We start from the raw sequence: 19,970 nt of genomic DNA on the forward strand, positions 1-19,970 counted from the left end.
TGTTTCTCCAGTTGCTAAACCACCCTACCCAATCTTAGTCCAAAAGTGAAACGTCTGTTGTTACCCTCTGTGTTTGCTCACTCGTCTTGACTCTTCCTCATTCAAAACTCTCTCTTTCTTCAGCCTTCTATCTCCTTCTCCCAATTATTATTTTTTATATCCTATACCCTCTTATGAAACCTCCAATCTGCTAAATTTTTTTCCCTTTTCTCTGAATTTTTAAAACATCTTCAATCTGTAATATTATGAGGAAACTAATATAACTGTACTTAAGGTCTATTCTGTTTAGAATAATTATATCTTAGTGTTTTGGAAGGGAAAAGAGACAGAAACCCCTTTAAGGGATTAAGATTCAAACAGAAGTCCTGGATGTCACAGAGCCTACTAACTATAAAGTCCTTTTGGAGGTGAGGTGAAGCTCTGAGCCCCACAGTAAATGGAGTCAATTGAGGAGAAGGTTGTCAAATTAGAGAAATTTTTGTAGTTGGAGCTTCTCTGAGTCTGCTCAGAGCCATGAGGAGGATCAAGAGAAGGAGAGGCTCTGCCCTCCACTCTGTCTCCCTAGGCAGTGTGAATTCCGAGAAGAGTGATAAGAAAGGAAGGAAACTTTGGAGAATAACGAGGGGAAACCGATTCTTCTTGTTAGTGTGATACAGTAGGACCCCGAGTAGAAATGAAACCTCACTCCAGAGAGACCAGAAGTCAATACTGGCAGTAGATAACATAACAGCTGTACCCATTTCCTTAGAACGTTGATGTGGTTACAGATCTATCTTTGTACCCTCTACTGGATAATTAGTTAACTCATATTTTGTAAAGCAAGCAATATTTTTACACAACTTTGCTGCAAACTAGCTCTGTGACTGTAAAACGGACTTGGCCTTATAGTCTCATCTGTAAATGAGAGAGCTGGATGGAATCATCTCCAAGGCTCCTTTTAGCTTTAAAGTGTGCGGTTTTGTTTACTCCCACAGGGATTCCCACCCTCTTGGTGGTAGCTGGCCCAGTGCCTAAGAAGGGCTTATCAGCTCTCAGGATATGCCCTGCAAATTCCAACAAATTAGATGAAGACAATCTTCACCACACTGATCTTTAGAGTGTGATTATATGCCATTGTCTATCATTTCTTATTATTTCAATTGTTTCCCTACTAGAGTAGACATTTTTAAAAGCACAAATCCTGAATTACATTATACATATTGTTACTGAGATTGGGAAAACTCACTTGTTATTAGAAACCTGGATTTGCATTTCAGCATTCTCCAATTGTCAGAATTGTTCCTCCTTGAATAGATCGAATTTTGTCCCTATTACTTTACATGTTTTACTTATGAACTGACCAGTTAATATCCGTTTTTATCTCATCAAAATATAAAAATTAGTTCATCCCTCACTAGCATGATTTATTCATTCAAGATTAATGGGGTCTCATTATAGTAATGTAAAAAAAAGGGGGGACAAGTCTGCAAATAAGAGGGCTTAATTTATTGTACAAACCTATCCTGCCTGAGTACAGTACCAGGGATGATGGCAAATACCAAGTGACTTTTTTGTGCCTCTGTTGCCTTGTATGTCAAATACAGACGATAATTATTAAATGAGTTAATATTGGTGAAGTGTTTAGAGCTTCCTGACAAAGGGAAAGCACTTTATAATTCTGGTTGATTGTTTAGGATGGAATTGAGAGGAGAAAACAGGAGCATCGGATACATTACTTAGAGAAACCGGTGGTAAAGGGAAGTGAGAAAGTGGGCTGCACTGACAGGAAGGGGGAGAGGCAAGCAGTCAAGCACAGGTGTCTGTGTGTATTTTATTTCCCAAGATAAGAGAAGCCTTTCCATGTTTGAAAGTGGATGGAAAGGAGCCAGGGGACAGGAAGTCAGAAGAGGAAGGGGATAGCTACCAGAGCAGGATGATCTGTAATAAGAATATAGGTAATTAGAAGCGAAAAGAGGGAATTCTAGAGTAGTTTTCTCTGTGTTCTTTAAAACATCAAGCTAGTCTTCACAACATGTCATTCATGGAAATTCACCAGCACAGACTGCCATAGCCCCAGTCGCCTACAATCAGGCAGTGAATGGGAATAAATTAGTGAGCTGAAACGAGTGGGCAGAGGGAACTCTCTAGTGACATGCTGTAAAGGAGCTACAGCCTGTGGTACAGATAGATCATTCTGGAAAGAATCTTGCAGACAGACTAGCACAGTGCTGAGCACACAGAGACAGCGTCTCTGTAAACCCAGGCACCAGGCCTCCTCAGCCAAACCACCAACAGCCACAGGGTACACAATCCATCCACAGAAGAAGAGCAAAAACTGGACTGTGTTCAGGTGTCTGTGAATAACCACTCACATCAATCCTTTTACCAAAAATGCCACAGTAAAATAATTTGGTCTAAGAAACTTTCTATACACACACACACACACACACACACACACACACACACACACTTTCAGTGTCTTACTGAATTCTTTAAAAATGTTCTGTAATGTGCCTTAAAAAATAACAGTGTTTTAACTGAAATCCTTAGGCTTTAATATCCAGAGAGAGAACCAGCTTTACTAGCAACTTGAATACCATATACATTTGGCAATTTGCAAGAATTCAGCAAAACTACAAGCTTACGTGAAACATGAGCAAAAGGACTTATTTCAGGCAGGAAGACCTGGAGCAGCATAAGGACCAATCCTCGTGTTGACAAGAGCTAAGGTGTCTGAGAAAGACCCATCAGTAGATGCGTCTACATTTCCAGAAAAGGCCCATACTTTGCTGGGGATGAAAGTCAGTGTGTTAAATGGAGTTGAGCATTAATTGGAATTAAAAGCAAAAGAGTTCAGCATCACCTAACATATGGAAGTTTTCAAATAAATGTTTCTACTTTTCTTCCTTCCACACAAAGATACACTTTTTAAATATTGCTTCTCCACATAGATTAAAAGCTTTGTCTCTAGTGAAGGAACTTACAGCAATCCCTAGTGTGAGAGAGAAGATTATTTTCAGCAGGACATATTTTCCAGAGTTCCCCAATCTATGCACATTGTCAGCTCCCTCCAGTACCAGTTTAGCATAACTGCCAAACACTGCATCCCACACAACTGGATTCCCTCCTGTACCCCTTAGGCTCCATATGGAGCTTTATGCCCAACCTAGTCTCTGCTTGTTTCACTGCCAGCTGCTTACTCGGTGACCTTCAGAGGCTGACCCTGGCCACAGCAGCTTTTATTTCCCCCTCTAAATCAGCAGTGACTGATAGATGTGGGAGCAGAAAACCACTGACCCCTTATCAAGAGATGGGACAAACTTTGCAGTATCTTTCATGCTCTGGAGTTCCCCTTAGGATAAATTTGAGACTAGATTCACCTGAAATTTCAAAGCTTCTTGGCTTCTTCTTTCTTTTTTCCTTTCTTCTTCATCCTACTTTTTTGCTCCCTTATTGGTTTCTCCTGAGGTCTGCTTCTAGGAGCACTCAACACAAAACAGCCCTTCCTAATGACTCATTCATTCATTCAGAAATGTTCCCTGTCTAGGTTTTCCTCAGTGCAGTGAAGAAGAGTAACACATAGGTAGATGAAATATAACCATAAATGTTCTCAAGGTATTATGTGGGACATAAGTGACTACATATTTTAGAGTAAAGTAAAACAAAGTTATGAGCGCATGCCATCTCCCCTGTCAAAGTGGCTTATACCTAGTAGATCCTCATGAGTGCTAAAATATTTGGTCAGTCCTTGACTGCATGCTGTTAGCCCTTGAGGAAGAGTCAATCGTATGCCTACAGTTTTATTTTATTCGATACTTACTGGACTTCATGAACCAGAGTGTGAGAAACAAATGTATAGGCTAATAAGTACAATATGATACGTACACCTTGAATAATGTACAAAATGCTGTGAAATATGAAAGAAGGAAGAGTACCTTTTTAAGAAAATTGAAGGATATGCCTTATAAATAGAACTAATTCTGGAGAGAGGTGGAGAGAAGCATTTTAGAAAGAGGGAATAGTACACTCCATAGCAGTTAGGGATGAAAGAACACTGGCTGGTCTTTGGAAGAGAGAACAATGGTTTAGGGATTGAAGCTCAGTTTGCATGCAAATTAGAGGCGGAAGATCAATCTGGTTAATCTGGAGGTGGAGGCTGGTGCCACTAGGTGGTGGACCCGAGGTAATTCAGGGCTTTATCCTACAGCTATGTATTTGAAGTTGACTGATGTTTGTCTTAGAGACGATAGGAAGACATGTTAAAGACATGTTAAAGAGAAGAAAAACTGGGGTTGGAAAGAGTAACTAGAAGTGTATCATTAGGTTAAATTAGATATAAAATTCTCAATATAGAAAGATTTTTTAAAAAGAAGACTTTATTTTTTAGAGCAGTTCACAGCAGAATTGAACAGAAGGTACAGACATTTCCCATATACACCCTGCCCTCATACACACATAGCCTCCCCCATTATGGACATCACCCCCCAGAGTGGTGCATTCTTTAAAATAAATAAACCTGCATTGACACAGCATCACACACAGCTCATAGTTCACTCTAGGTACACTTTTGGTGCTGTGTAATGCTATGGGCTTGGACAAATGTCTAAGACACATATTCACCCTTAGAGTAACCAACATAATTGTTTCACCATGTAGAGCATAGGTCTTTTAGGGGAAGTTATTTGACCTATCAAAAATGATAATTTCATATGGTTCAAACTGATAGTCTAGCCAGGAATGAGGGCGAGAATCTAAACACCAGAAAAGAGGAGTGAAATAAAGAAGCTCTATAAGAAAGAAAATTGACAGCCTGAAATGAGTGATCCCCCGGTGGCAAAGGCAGAGGAAGCTGAGAAAGGCTCAGGTGACAGCAAAGTAAAGGTCTCTATTGAGAATGACTGGGTAAATAGCAGAGAGGGCCCTGAGGGGAAGTGAGAACTCACAGGAGGAGCACCTCGCCATGCCTGCTTCAGATCCCATGGTACTTCACCAATTACCTGGAAGCCCTCATCCTTTATGCTTTCTCTGCTATTTGATGTGAGACAAGCCATGATGTCCAAATTCCTAAGGTTGTAGCTAGTACTGAAGTCTAGCTAACAAGTAATGTGAGTTCAAGAGTTTACTTAGTTAACACAGGTCTCTAAACAAGAATCCAGTAGCAAGACAGCTGGAGAAAACTGGTGGTTCTTGAAGGCAGGAACCTGTCCTAAAAGGTTGTTTTTTAGCATATATATATTTTTTTCCCCATCAGAGTGCAAAAGGGGCTTTGATGGTTTTACGGAATAACTAGGAAAACCTGATATTTTTCTTCCCCCAAGTCTGACTATTTTTCCAGAGTCATAATAGTTCAGTGAAAATTGCTGAACTTTTTTTATTGGACAAAATGTGAATTTGGGGGGGCTGCATAAAAGACATGTCATTTCAGGATGTTTTAAGCATGACCTTCCTAAAGTAGAAATCATTCATTTGTTGAACACAGTCAAGAAATGGAAAACTACATGTCCAAGTGGAAAACTTATGCAATGTTATGCCAGCTAGAGTAAGTATGCAAAGGCGAGCTTTATCACATGTTTGAAAGAAAAAATCCTCTAGCAAAAAAAAAAAAAAAAAAAAAAGACTGACCTAGAAAACATTGGGTTTCATTTCTTTCTGGTTTTGCTCGTAACAGTTTCTTGTAAGAATTTCATTTCATTCTGCTTTTTCTTGTAAAAGTATTACTGGAAAATGTTTAAAAATAGTTTTCAACTATGACAAAATATTTTCTTAGAATTTTTCCATTATATTCAAGGAATTTAGACTATAACTAGGAGAATGCCACTGAGGGATGGGCTTCAGGACCCGTTTTGCAGCATTATTCATTCATGCCACAAATATTTACTGACTCTGACCTATGTGCTAGGTGAGTGGTAGCTGTTGGAGATACAATGGTGCGCAAAATCAAACAGACTTCCTGCCTTCATGAAGCTTATAGCCTAGATATACTGACAAACAATCAATCACAAAATAGCTATTAGTTTCAAACTACACAGAGTTCCTAGAAAGGAACATAGTGATGGTTACATGGGGTGGGGACAGACCTAGTCAACAGGATGTCCTCTGAGGAGGTGATTTTTCAAGTTGAGACCTGTGAGATGAGTACGAGTCAGTCAGAAGATGAAGGAATAGAAGATCACTCCAGGCAGGAGAAATTGCCAGTGCAAAGGAGTATAGACCTGTGCATAATGTTCAAAGATGGCTAGTGTGGCTTGAGTGCCCAAGAACAAAAGGGCAAAAAGTTTTGAAACAAGGATACAGTTTCAGCCAGAGTCCAGATCAAACAGGGTGTGTGAGTTAAGGTTCTGGTCTTTACCCTAAGAGCAGTAGGAAGTCATAAAAAATAATAAGCTGGAGAGTGCTGGAATTAGATTTGCCTACATCAAATCATTTCAAGTCAAAGACTTTTTATTTTTTTTATTTTATTTATTTATTTATTTATTTTTTTCCTTTGGGGATGATTTTTATTTTTATTTTTATTTTATTTTTTTTTATTTTATTGTTGGTTGTTCAAAACATTACATAGTTCTTAATATACCATATTTCACAGATTGATTCAAGTGGGTTATGAACTCCCATTTACATCAGTCACTAGAAAGGCAATTTGTAAATCAATGGAAATGTAACTGATGTGACACAGCAATCTGTATACGGGGTAAAAATGGGAGTTCAAAGACTTTTTAGTCGGCACTTAATGAACACTGAGATAGCTGCTCTTGAGGTTTAGATTTAGAAGTTGATGTCATAGCATAGGAGGAATGAAAAGCATCAATCAAAGCACAGAGTTGAGAATGAGATGGTCTTGGGGAGATAACAGTGAAGACATCTTTATTTACTAGATGATAACCAATGTGAGTTGATATGTGGGTTTTGGTTTTCTTTAGAATGTTCAAGGAAGTATCATCTGACAAAAGGAGTCATGATCAATAATTCTGTCCCTGAAACCTTCTGTCTGTTCACAGATCAGGTATCACACAAACAACTACGCATCCAGCTCCACCTCCTTACCCCACCAGTGCTCCTCAACCTTGATGTGGAGTGACCACTTGGAAAGGTGAGAGTTAGAAGCTGCCTAGGTTTACACTGTAGCCATCTGTCATCTTTCTGCTCTGCTTTGAGTTCATGCTTTGAAGGCAGAGTATCTCTAAGAATCAAAGTGCAAATGTAAGCATACACATGTGATTAAAGAGTACCAGATTCCTTAGAAGAGCTATCGTTGCTTTTACCTCTACTTAAATTTCCTCCAAGACCTTTATGTGATGGGCTCCAGTCTGGTCTTGTGACAAACCAATTCTGCCATGAAAAAGCCTGCATGTCACTAATTTTCCATAATAAGGACACTCTGCGGGAGTATTTTAAGGTTAAGCTACTATTTTAATTAGACATCAGAATCCAGCGTGTTCACCATATGGCTAGCACACTCTCGGTCACCCTTCTGATTAGATTTATTTTGTATGAAATGTGTGTGTCAGTGGATTAACACTCCAGAAAGCAGAACACAATGCCAACTGGGATGCATGATTGGCTATATTAAAGTTTGATTATTAGTTTTCTCCCTTGAACATCTTTTTTTTCTCTATTTCTTTTAGGGACTACAGGAGCCATAGAATTAACTGAAAAAGCCTTTTGGCTATTACAGCATTATGTGTTCTATTTTTTTTAAAGAAAGAATGTAAATGAAAATGTTAAAATTATTTTTTTTCAAAGACCACATACTTGACTTATCAAATAATTTAACCTTTTTGTTTTAATGGAAAGAAAATATGCTCACATTATTTCATTTTTTAGTTATTTTCAGGTATGCTAACTCCTTTACTCGAACAGTGATTATTATGAGTGTGGACACTTTAGCAGCTTAATTGCCTTGCCTGTTTGTCCTCCCATGATCAGAGCAAGAGAGAGATAGTCACTTCTGTTTTTCAGGGGAAGGATTGAATGTGTTTTTCCATGGAGATAGAGCGGTTAGCTAGGCCTACATGGTGAGAATAAGCTGGCTGATTCTGGGAAACAGCTTGAAAATCACGAGGCCAATACAAATTTTTGCTCAACTGACCTTTAGAATCCTACACCCTTTTTTTAAAAAAAATATCTGTGAGATATGAACACATGTACCTGGCATTGTTTTTGCTATCAATGCAGATTCCCTGGGGTGGGTGGGGAGTGAAGGGAAAAGAAGGAAGCCTGGTTCCCATCTCGTTCTTTTTTTTTTTTTTTTTTTTTTGGTAGGTTCACTTTAATGCTGCCTTTAATTTTCCAAAGTCAACCTTATTGTACTTTCCTTGCATTATGAAAAATAAGCCAGGTTCTGTATGGAAACTTTGGAAAATGAAAATAATTAGAAAGAAAGGATGCTTACTAAATGCTATTTCCACTACTCAAGCAAAATCTATCTATATTAGTATATTTTTTGTGTTCTTTTTCCCCCTGTACTTTTCTTGATTTTGTTCTATATGATTATGACATTATATATGCACTTTTGAATCTTGTTCTTATTTCATTTAATACAAACATTTCTTAGACTATTTGCGAATTCTTTGTAAAGCTACTTTAAAATTTATTTGGGTCTATCAAGAGTGTACTATAGTTTCCTTAACCATAATCTGTGGTCACATTTGGCACCATCACAATAGTACTGCATTGGCAGAGGTCAAATGCAAAGGTGTAATTAGTATTTCTGATTTTTGTTTTTGCCATAAGAAGACTTTAAAAAATAAAATGTAATTAGAAAGAAAGGAAGCTTTACTAAGTGCTATTTCCACTACTCAGATACATGTTATCAGACTGCTTTCCAAAAGAATTATCAGAGATTTAAAATTTCATAAGCTGTATCAGAGTTTCTGCTTTGCTTCACTCTAACCAGTTCTGTATATTATCTTAAAAAATAAATATCAAGCCGGGTGCAGTGGCACATGCCTGTAATCCCAGCGGCTCGGGAAGTTGAGACAGGAGGATGGCGAGTTGAAATCCTGCCTCAACAAGGGCGAGGCACTAAGCAACTCAGTGAGACCCTGTCTCTAAATGAAATACAAAATGGGGCTGGGGATGTGGCTCAGTAGTTGAGCGCCCCTGTGTTCAATCCCCAGTAAAATAAATAAATAAATAAATAGATAGATAAATAAATAAATATCACACTTTGTGGGATTAATAAGAGAAACATTGTATTTTATAGCTATTTAACTTTGCCCTCTTCCTTATTTCTTTTTAGATGATAGTTATATATTTGTTGGGACTTGTTTTATGACAAGTTTATTTGTCATTTGATATACCTATAATTGCTTTTGTTTATAAAATGCACATAATTATTTCAAATGTTTTATCTGCATAAAGCATATGTATTTCTTACTCATATATTGCTCCTTATACCAATACAAAATTTAAAAAAAATTATCCCTATTAGAGTTTATTGCATCTTTCTCTCTATATTCTAACAGATAATGAAAGAACAGAGCTGGACTTATAGCGCAGTTCCTGCTTCCCCGAGTCTGTGCGTTTCTTTCCACCCAAGAAGAACATTATGTTTTTTGGACTGTATTTTTGTCTCCTTTTTCTATTTTAGTTTTTTTCTTGTCAGTAATACACTTGGAGAGTAGTTTCATTGTTATAACCCATGCCTCCGAATGTTAAATTCATTTCTTGGGAGATTCTGAGCAAGCTTGAAGAAGCTGAGTAGGATTCCATTGAGGACGATTTATGGAAAAGACAAACAAAAGAATGACTCACATTTCAAGAGTTTCCTCCAACTTGAAACATTTATCCGAATCTTAACTAAGGTGGACAGCTGTTCATTTTATAATGATTTTGATTTTGCAATATGAATTTGAAAAATCAGTGTATATTTTGACAGTGAAAAGTCAACGCATGGAGAGCAAGAATTCTATTAAGAGGACATGAACTTAATGAGACAGAAAACAAGCCTAGTGAGGGCAGGAGGGTCTCTGTGGAGATGTGGTGTCCCTCTGGGCTTAGTTCAGAAATAAACGTTCTTCAGTTTAAATTCTGGTTATAGGTCATTAGGAAATTCAGGATTGCTTAATTGCTATTTCTTTGCTTTTAAAGACAAAGGATTGATGCAGCTAAGGGCATCCTTGATGTGTTATAAACAGTTAGGAGGCTATCAGGTTATTCAGTTAAAGCAATAAAAAATAAATTCATACATAGCCTTCTAGTTATATCTTCATTTTTATCCTACTTTTGAATCACTATCAGTTTGAGATTTCTTCTCAGGCAGCATACAAAGAGGCAAAATTAATAAATGACAGTTATTCTGCATCAAGTTTTGTTACTTTTTTGTGAAATAAAAGGATCTTCTTTGTATTGCAATAAAAAATTCTGTGGACTTTTAAAAAATATTTTGAGTCATTTAATAGCTTTCAACTGACATGCCTTCACCTGATTTTAAATCCAATCAATGTGTCTTCCTTGCTGTTCCCCCATTTCTGCCTCTGCTCCCCTGACCCTGTTCACTGAGTGCATCACAGGTTTACCATGTTGTCACCTCTGAGAACATGAGAAAGGGGTAAAAATATGGCCTTCGCAGTCTCACCAGAGGAGCCTGAGCTGGCTCCATTGTCATCGATCAACTAGATTAAGCCAATTGTAGAGTCACTTTTCTCAAAAAGCTGAACCCATTATGAATTAGCTATAAACTACATATTTTCTTTCAAGCCTACATTTGAAATTGTTTTAACTAGCACCAATCTTATGCTTTACACAATTCTTCAGGTTTAAGTTCAGTGGATTTTATGAAGCACATAGATTTTGCCTCCAATATAAAAATATCTGTGTTCCTTGTGTTAGTCAGACTTTTGTCACTGTGACAAAATACCTCAGAAAACTGACTTAAAGGAGACAAAATTTAACTTTGTCTTATAGTTTCAGTGCATGGTCACTTGTACCCATACTTTGGGTCTGTGCCATGGCAGAAGAACATCATGGTGAAGAGCAGGTGATAAAGCGAAGCTGGTCATCTTATGATATCCAAGAAGCCAAGAGAAAGGCGGGGGTTGGGGGTGAGGAAGAGACCAGGATCCTAATATGCCTTTCAAGGGCATGCCCCTATAACCTAACTTCCTTCCATCTTTTCCCATCCCCTAAAGATTCTATCACCTTCCAAAAGTACACAGGCTGGTGACAACGCCTTTAGCCTATGGTACTGTGGGGGTGTGTGTAAGATCCAAACTATAACACTACTGTTTACTTACATTTCCCTATGGTTCATCTATGTCATTATCTTGCTGCCATGTATCTATCATCTTATTATTACAAAAGATGACTGTTTAGGGCTGAGGATATAGCTCAGTTGGTAGAGTGCTTGCCTTTGATCCCTAGCACCAAAAAACAAAACAAACTAACAAAAGATGACTGTTTATAGAGGGTTTGCCCATGTCTCATTGTTAATATAGTAAGAATTTAGATTCAAACTCAATTTTATTGATTCCAGGTGTACTTCTCTTAATGCAGCACAGTAGGATATGAGATTTGCTACAATGATATTCTGCTTAAGAATCACAAACTCTGAGTGGATAAAGCAGCAGCAGCTGCAGCAGTAGCTAAATCAGATAAAAAAGATCAGAAGAAGTCTATGGCAGGCAAGAAACCTGTGATAAAGAATCTGGGAAAGAAGGCTGTTGGTGTTAAGGAGAAGAAGCCTGTGGCGGGAAAGGCTGCACCTGCCAAGAAACCAACAGCTGAAAAGAAACCTGTTGCAGAAGAGAAAAAAAAGTCTGCTGCATAAACTCTTAAAAATCTGTTTGATTCCATAAGTTCAAATAATTTTGGACAGTTTAGTTTGAATAAAGAGCTGACTAAAGATGCAGTGAATAAAAAAAGACAATGTGATGCAGCAGTAAAAGGATGGGTTTTGGAATCAAACTTGGATTTAAATATGGCTATGTCACTCATAAACTCTATGACCCTGAGAAAGTTAATCTCATTGAGTTTCAATCAACTAATCTATAAAAGGAATATGATGCTACTTACCTGTAGGGTTATTGTGATAATGTGTATAAGGTACATGTAACACACATACTTACTCAGTTAAATATTTGCAGGGATGAATTTTTTATTCAGACTTATATCCAACTATTTAATGAGCTCACAGTGTCAACAATGGACTGGCTTCATGACTGGTGGATTTAAATGTCATGGACAGAATCCACTTCAAAATCCTGTGTACTATTCTTATTTATAATGTCCCATAATTGTTTTGGCTGTGCAAAACCTACCTACCTTCCACATGTTCAAATCTTACCTTGCTCTTAGGCCTTGAGTAATTTAATTATCTTTGTTCTCTGTCACCTCTATCCCCAACTCTACATGGTACTAATTTGATGATATTGCATTTTTCTTTAAATATTCCATTTCCCTTGACAAAATTCTAGTTCATGGTGGATTAGAGACCCTTTTCTTATATTTTCTTCATAAATATCTTAGCACTAGTATAATGTCTGACTCCTAGAAAGATGCTATTTCCTTAGTAAATTATTAGCAAAGGTAATATTTATATACAAGATAAGCAACCTAAAATTCAAACGAATATGATAGAAAGCACTTTATTTCCATATTATTGCTGAAATTGGGAAATTTCATATTAAAATTTCCTGATTTAGAAATGTCACATCATAGGGGCTGGGGATGTGGCTCAAGTGGTAGTGCGTTCGCCTGGCATGTGTGAGGCACTGGGTTCGATCCTCAGCACCCCATAAAAATAAAATAAAGATATTGTGTTCATCTAAAAAATCAAAAAATAAATATTTAAAAAAACCCATTTTTAAAAAGTCACATTATGGTAATGAAGAATAATTACATTCAGTTTAATATAATAGTGTTTATTAAAGCTATTTGTGTAAAGAAGTAAATAATGAAATAATTGGAAAACAATGATTAGCAAAGATAGTTTGAAATCTGATGTAGAGAAAAATATATGTCAGTATAAAATACTTCTGATACATTTTTAAGTTAATTTTAGTTTTTAGAGCAGTTTATGTTCAAAGAAGAATTAAGTGTAAATAAAAAAGGATATTTTTGTTTGTAATGCATAGAAACCTATCCACTGCACAGTAAGTTCACCTAAAATAAAGATTCTGTCATATATGTACTCCAATATTCTGGATCATGTTTTAGCAGCACACTTAATAAAAAGTTCCTTCACCTTCATTTCCATTCTTTAGTAAACACAGACTCTCATCATTATATATTTAGGTTATAATGAGGCTAGAACTAATCGTCTGTAAAATGAGGTCCTTAAGAACTCTGCCCCAAAATGTCACATATGGAGAAAGGTGGCTGACACCCAGTTTTAATGTTATTACAGGAATTAGTGTAACACTCCTTGAAATACACATACAAAACCTGGAACACTGGTATGCTTATAAGTGGGCTATGGAGACATGGTTCCTGACTGTACACATATAATACCTTCTGTGTATGTTTAGACCTAAGACTTGGCACTGGAAGAAATGAGCTCCAGACTCCAACCTCTATTCTATAACAACTCTGGTGCTTCCATTCAGCACTAATGCAAACCAATGTGGAAGAAAACAAAGAGCCCAGTTGTGCTGCTCCCAAGTGAGATGGGGCAGGCTAATGTGCAAGACAGGCCAAGTCCTGCCCAGATCTCAGAACTGGGCCAGGTAAGAAAACAGGCAGTGTTAGGGTCAGGAGCTCAGGCTCTTACCAGAAGCTATCTTTATCCAAATTCTCACAAAACAGAGAAAAGTAGAGTGATTTGTCTTTTTGTTTTGTTTTGTTTATTCTAATTTGTTATATATGACAGCAGAATGTATTACAATTCATATTACACATATATAGCATAATTTTCATGTCTCTGGTTGTATATAAAGTAGAGTTACACCATTTGTATCTTCATACATATACTTAGAGTAATGATGTCCATCTGGTTCCACCATCTTTCCTACCCAAATGCCCCCTTTCTTACCCTCCCACACCTTTGCCCTATCTAGTGTTTGTCTAATCTTCCAATGCTCACCCCCAACCCCATCATGAATAATATACTTATATCAGAGAAAACATTTGGTATTTGGTTTTTTGGCCCAAATCTTTATCATGTCAGATTAGACCCCAACTTCCTTAATAAGACTCCTATAGCAGAAGAATTAAAATCAAGACTCAATAAATGGGATGGATTCAAACTAAAAATCTTCTTCTTAGGAAAAGAAACAGTGAGGTGATAAGAGAGCCTACATTTTGAGAGCAAATTTTTACCACATACATATCAGAGCACTAATCTCTAGGATATATAAAGAACTCATAAATCTTAACACCCCAAAACCCAAATAACCCAATCAGTAAATGGGCCAAGGAACTGAACAGAGTGATTTGTCTTTTATTTTTTTTTAGTTTTATTGATTTTTTTAATACATGACAGTGGAATAAATGTATTACAATTCTTATTACACATATATACAATTTTTCATATCTTTGTATATAGAATATGTTCATGCTAATTCATGCTTTTATACATGTACTTTTTTTGCATTACAATTCTTATTACATATGTACCACAATTTTTCATATCTCTGTTTATATATAAAGTATTTTGACACCCAATTAGAGTCTTCATACATGTACTTTGGATAATGATGCCCATCACATTCCACAGCCCTTGGTAATCCCCTGCCCCCTCCCTTTCCCTCCCACTCCTCTTCTCTATCTAGAATTCATCTAATCCTCCCATGTTCCCCGTCCCTACCCCACTATGAAGTGATTTGTCTTTTATATGTACATGCAGGTATGTGTCTTACAGTTATTTACCATGGTTTGCAAAATATATGAAAATCCAGATTTGAATTGGTCTGCCTTTTTATTATCTACAAGGAAAACTTCTTAAAAATCAAGTAAACGATGAGAAAAAGTTATTAAAATTCAATATAATTACTTAAGAGAACAAAAATTTTTTAACAACCTCAGTAGTTAGAAGTATATTAGAAAAACCTGTTGCTAGGATAATTGCCATTCGTAGTATCTTAAAAGTCTGTATATATTTTATACTTGTTCATTATACTTTTACTTAACAATGACTAAAATGTTTAATTGCTTTTTTAAAAATCTGTGCTCATACTTTTCATTAATCCAGGTTTTACTGGATGTTTTGCTAATTTCAAAATATCTCTAGGCTCATGCTATAGATAACAGTGTTTCTCTTTTTCATTCATGTTTTAAGGCTTTATTTTCACTATCTGAATTTTTTGTTCCAAAATAACTTATATGATATATATATACATATATACATATGTAAATATCTAAAATTATATCTACACACATGCATTTAAGAGCTTTTGTATTGTTTAAAAAATACTCATCCAGCCTATAAGCTTCTTGTGGGCAGGATCTGTTCCTTAAACATCTACCTATAAGGTGTAGCACAGTCAGGTTTAATAAACACAGAAATTGCTCAGTGAGGAATGATGGGTAGTCTACGTGGCATGACTGAAACACATACGAGCTATGCTTAAGACAACTAGATGAGAATGACATTTATTTGACAGTTGATTTCTGTTTGCTTTTCCTCTTTGACATTGTGGTATTTGGTCAGTCTTCAAAATTTAGAAAGCACAATGAAGCCATTTTTAGATTTCTTGAATGAAAACACACAAACTCATATACACACATATACGTGGAATTGCTGTTAGGAAAATGAGATTTAAACCTGTATCTTGGTGCAGAGGCTTGCACCTGTAGTCCCATCTACTTTGGAAGCTGAAGCAGGAGGATTGCTTGAGCCTGGGAGTTCAAAACAGCCAGGACAACATGGTAGGACCCAGTTCTGAAATAAATACATTAACAAATAAGCTTACATATCAATTAACTTTTCCTTTAGGCAGCTGTACTATTTCTTAAGTTGGCATAGAAGCTAATTTTAACTCTATACCTATAGGCAAATGAAGGTATTGCAGAAGATATATAGCCTATGGAATAAAATGACATTATTTATATATATATATACATTTTTGCTTCCTTGAAAAAAGTATAGTTTCTCTTCTCAATCAGAAATAAGTATACCAGAACCTTAGTAAATAAATAATTATAATCTTTGTTGATTCCTGATTATAGTCGTAGTCAAACATTTTTATTGATTTAATTTATAACTTAAATGCTAAATCCCTTTAAATGCCTTAGAGTTATAAAAGAAATGAGAACTAAGTAATATGCACTAAAATGCTATGGCCAAAGAGGGGCAGAAGAAAATATTTGCTGAAAATTCCAATATACCAGATAAAACTAAACAAAGATTTCTAATGAAAATTAAAGGCTAAAACAGCAAGAGATGATAAAGTTTGTTGTGTGATTGGATAAAGTATGGTTTAGTAATATGTGCTCCATAAATACTTGCTCAGGTTTTTTTTTGTTTTGTTTTGGTTTTGTTTTGGTGTGTGTGTGTGTGTGTGTATGTGTGTGTGTGTGTGTGGTACCAGGGAATGAACCCAGAGGTGCTTAACAACTGAGCCACCTCCCCAGCCCTCTTCATTTTTTATTATGTTTTATTTTAAGACAGGGTCTTGCTAAGTTGTTTAAGGCCTTGCAAAGTTGCTGAAGCTGGCTATGAACTTATGGTCCTCCCACCACCGGCTCCCAAGCTGCTGGGATTATGGGTGAGCACCTGGTCTGATTGTTATTTTTGGTGGCAGCTACTGCTGCTCTGATAGTAAAGGCTAAGAAATAGGTTTTCAGACAAAATTAGGTAAATGTCATACTAAGAATATATGAAGGGAATGGGGGAAAAGGTATTCTTTAAAAGACTGAAAAAAAGAGAAAAAATGGAGTTAAACTTGTTTCTATATATCTGCATATATTTAGTACTAAAAGTTTCTCTCAATCCTGCCTCTCCTTCTTTTTTTGTCATGGTCTAAACCTCAGCCTCCATCATTTCCCATCAGAATTACTTCAATAATGGGAATCCTGCTTTTGATCTTGGGTTCTCAGATCATTTTCCACAACTGCTGTTAGAGTAAAACTATGTTAATAAAATAAAAATCTTTGTTATTTCCCTTAGCACCTTTCATATTTTTCCATGACCTTTAGGGAAAATTTTTAAAATAACTTAACCCATCCACTGAGCTTTCTACATTCGTGTCTTGGCCTTGCCTCTGATCTTCTCTCCCACTGTCATCTTGTTTTCCAGCAATGCTGAACTGCAGTCTCCTGCTGCTGTGCTCTGCTCCATACTGTGTACTCCCATCTCCCCCTTATTGCATGACCAACCCTGACCTGGCTTTAGCTCAAGGACCATTTCCTCCAAGAAACCTTCTCTTTTGCTAAAGCATCATTGAGTTTATAACTTGTTGGTGGAGACTACATTTGTATTTTTCTTTTCTGTATCTGATGTGAATCTAGTTTCATTCCATTACATATGGAACTCCAATTTTCCTAGCACCTGTTATTAAATAGGCTCTTTTCTCCAAGTTATGTTTTTGGCACCTTTGTCAAGAATCAAGTCACTATAGGTATGCGGGTTTGTCTCTGTTTTATTCTACTCCACTGACCTGTATTTCTGTTTTAATATAAATATAATGCTGTTTTGTCAAAAATGATTTTTTTTTAAATAAACTCATCAATGAGTTTTTCCCTTCTTTTTTTTTAAGAGAGACAGAATTTTAATATTTATTTATTTTCTTTTAGTTTTCAGCGGACACAACATCTTTGTTTGTATGTGGTGCTGAGGTTGAACCTGAGCCTCACGCATGCCAGGAGAGCGCGCTACTTCTTGAGCCACATCCCCAGCCCCCACAATGATTTTGTAGTATATTTTGAAATCAGATATTGTGATGCCTCTTTCTCTTTTTGCTTAGAATTGTTTTGGCTATTCTGGGCCTTTTGATCTTCCATATGAATTTTAGGATTGTTTTTTCCAGTTAATGTGAAAAATGTCTTTGACATTTTGAAGCGTATTGCATTGACTCTGTAGACCACTTCTGTTAATTTGGCCATTTTAGCAATGTTGATTATGTCTATCCATGAATTTGGGAAGTCTTTCCATCTTTCACTGTCTTCTTCAATTTCTTTATTCATAAATTAATTTACCTCTTTGGTTAGGTTTATTCCTAGGCAAATTTTTAAGCTATTCTGAGTACAATTGTTTTCCTGATTTCCTTCTTAGCAGAGTCATTATTGGTGTATAGGAGAGCTATTGATTTTTGTACATTGATTTTTGTATCCTCCTACTTTGCTGAATTTATTATCTCTAGAAGTCTTCTTGTATAAACTTTAGGGTTTTATAAATGTAGAATCACATCATCTGCAAACAGTAATAATTTGACTTCCCTTTCCTATTTGTATCCATTTTTTTCTTTCTCTTGCATAATTGCTCTGGTTAGAATTTCAAGTACTGTATTGAATAGGAGTGGTGACAATGAAAATCCTTGTCTTGTTTCTGATTTTAGAGAAAATGCTTTCAATTTTTTTCCTATTCAGTATGATGTTAACTTTATATTTGCCGTAGACAGTCTTTATCCTGTTGAGATAAGTTTCTCCTATTCCTAGTTTCTTCAGGATCTGTTGTTATGAGGGGGTGTTGAATTTGTCAAAGGTTCTTTTTGCAACTTTTGAGATTATTGTTTGATTTTTATCCTTCGTTTTATTCATGTGGTGTATCATATTTACTGATTTGGGTATGTTAAACCATCCTTGCATGACTGGAATGAAATCAAATCTTTTTAATGTGCTGTCAGATTTGGTTTGCTAGTACTTTACTAAGGATTTTTCTAAATTATACTCATCAAGGATATTGGTCTGTAATTTTTGTTCCTACATGTGTTCTTATCTGGTTGGGTATCAGGGAAATACTGGCTTCGTAGAATAAGTTTGGAAGCATTTCCTCTCTTTATATTTAATATATTTATTTCCTCTCTTTATATTTAATTTGGGGAGCATTGGTATAAGTTCTTCAAGATCTGGCAAAATTATTCTTACAGATAAACTTTCAAAAAAAGCATAATGATCAGTTAACTATTTCATTCACTAGTGAAGATCTCATCCTGAGTTCTGAATCAAAGACATATTCCTTTGGTTTCAAATTTCAACCATTGGCACGAATTCATCTTGGTGTCTGAGAGGTCTCTGATGACTTGGCAATCACACAGAAGATTGTTCAATGTTTGTTTCTAATCTATATATTGCTAATCTGATCCTGACATTTACGTTGTGCCAGTAAAAATCCACTGACTATAAATTATGTACCCTACCCCCACTTTTTCAAAGGAAAAATAGTGGTTGGAAAGAAATGTACTAATGTTCTAGGAAGTGATGCAACTGTTTTTGGAAAAATAATGAAATGTTAAGGATATTTCTGAAGTTCTTTTTGTACCAACACTCCTTGCTATGTTTTGCAAGTCACAGTGTCTTTGCCCAACACCCAGCTGATGATAATCTAGTACAAAGCTAAACAAATAGTTTTCTTGAAATAGTTCTCTAATGTAGCCTAATCATAAATGCCTACAATTACTTAGAATATTTCTCTATATACTGACAATTGTAGGAAACGGGATATGTGGATATGATCCATTCACCAACATTCATCCTGTCCTATGAATGGACTTATGAATTTAAACTTTATTCATTCTTCAAGACTATGTAAGAAACTAACCCTCACCCTTAGTGGAGGTAGCTGCCCAAACCTCTTTTCTCCAAACCTCTTCTCTCCAGTGAATGTGGAAATAAGTACTTAAGATACCAGAAAGAGCAAAAGTCTAATGAAGACCCAACCGCTAGATTGGGTGTTGGGAATTCTTTTTGTCTCTGGTTTACATTAAATGTCTGGTCAATTGTCTGAAAAACAAATGTATAATTGTGCATAATGATGAGAATAGTATCCCAAAATATATTTCTGTAAAAAAAAAAACCCACCCTTAAATAAAGGATAAAAACAAAGAGAACTGAAAATATTTCAACCAAGAAGTTCTTCTTTGGGAACTAATCATCAATTTCTAGTTATATATTCAGAA

General features: G+C 36.1%; 1 protein-coding gene across 1 annotated transcript in view; it reads left to right on the forward strand.

Moving 5' to 3' along the window:
- The window catches only part of PTGER3 (prostaglandin E receptor 3), a 75,282-nt gene extending 64,951 nt beyond the window's left edge, over positions 1 to 10,331 (forward strand). Inside the window, exons 3-4 of the mRNA XM_081306334.1 lie at positions 6,975 to 7,066; positions 9,444 to 10,331. Of these exons, the coding sequence (XP_081162460.1) occupies positions 6,975 to 7,066; positions 9,444 to 9,447 (96 nt within the window). The 3' untranslated portion in view covers positions 9,448 to 10,331. The remainder of the gene's footprint in view (positions 1 to 6,974; positions 7,067 to 9,443) is intronic.
- Positions 10,332 to 19,970: the final 9,639 nt, after the last annotated feature.

The sequence above is a fragment of the Spermophilus citellus genome (assembly GCF_964194105.1).
Source record: "Spermophilus citellus genome assembly, chromosome: 9".
Lineage (NCBI taxonomy): Eukaryota > Metazoa > Chordata > Mammalia > Rodentia > Sciuridae > Spermophilus > Spermophilus citellus.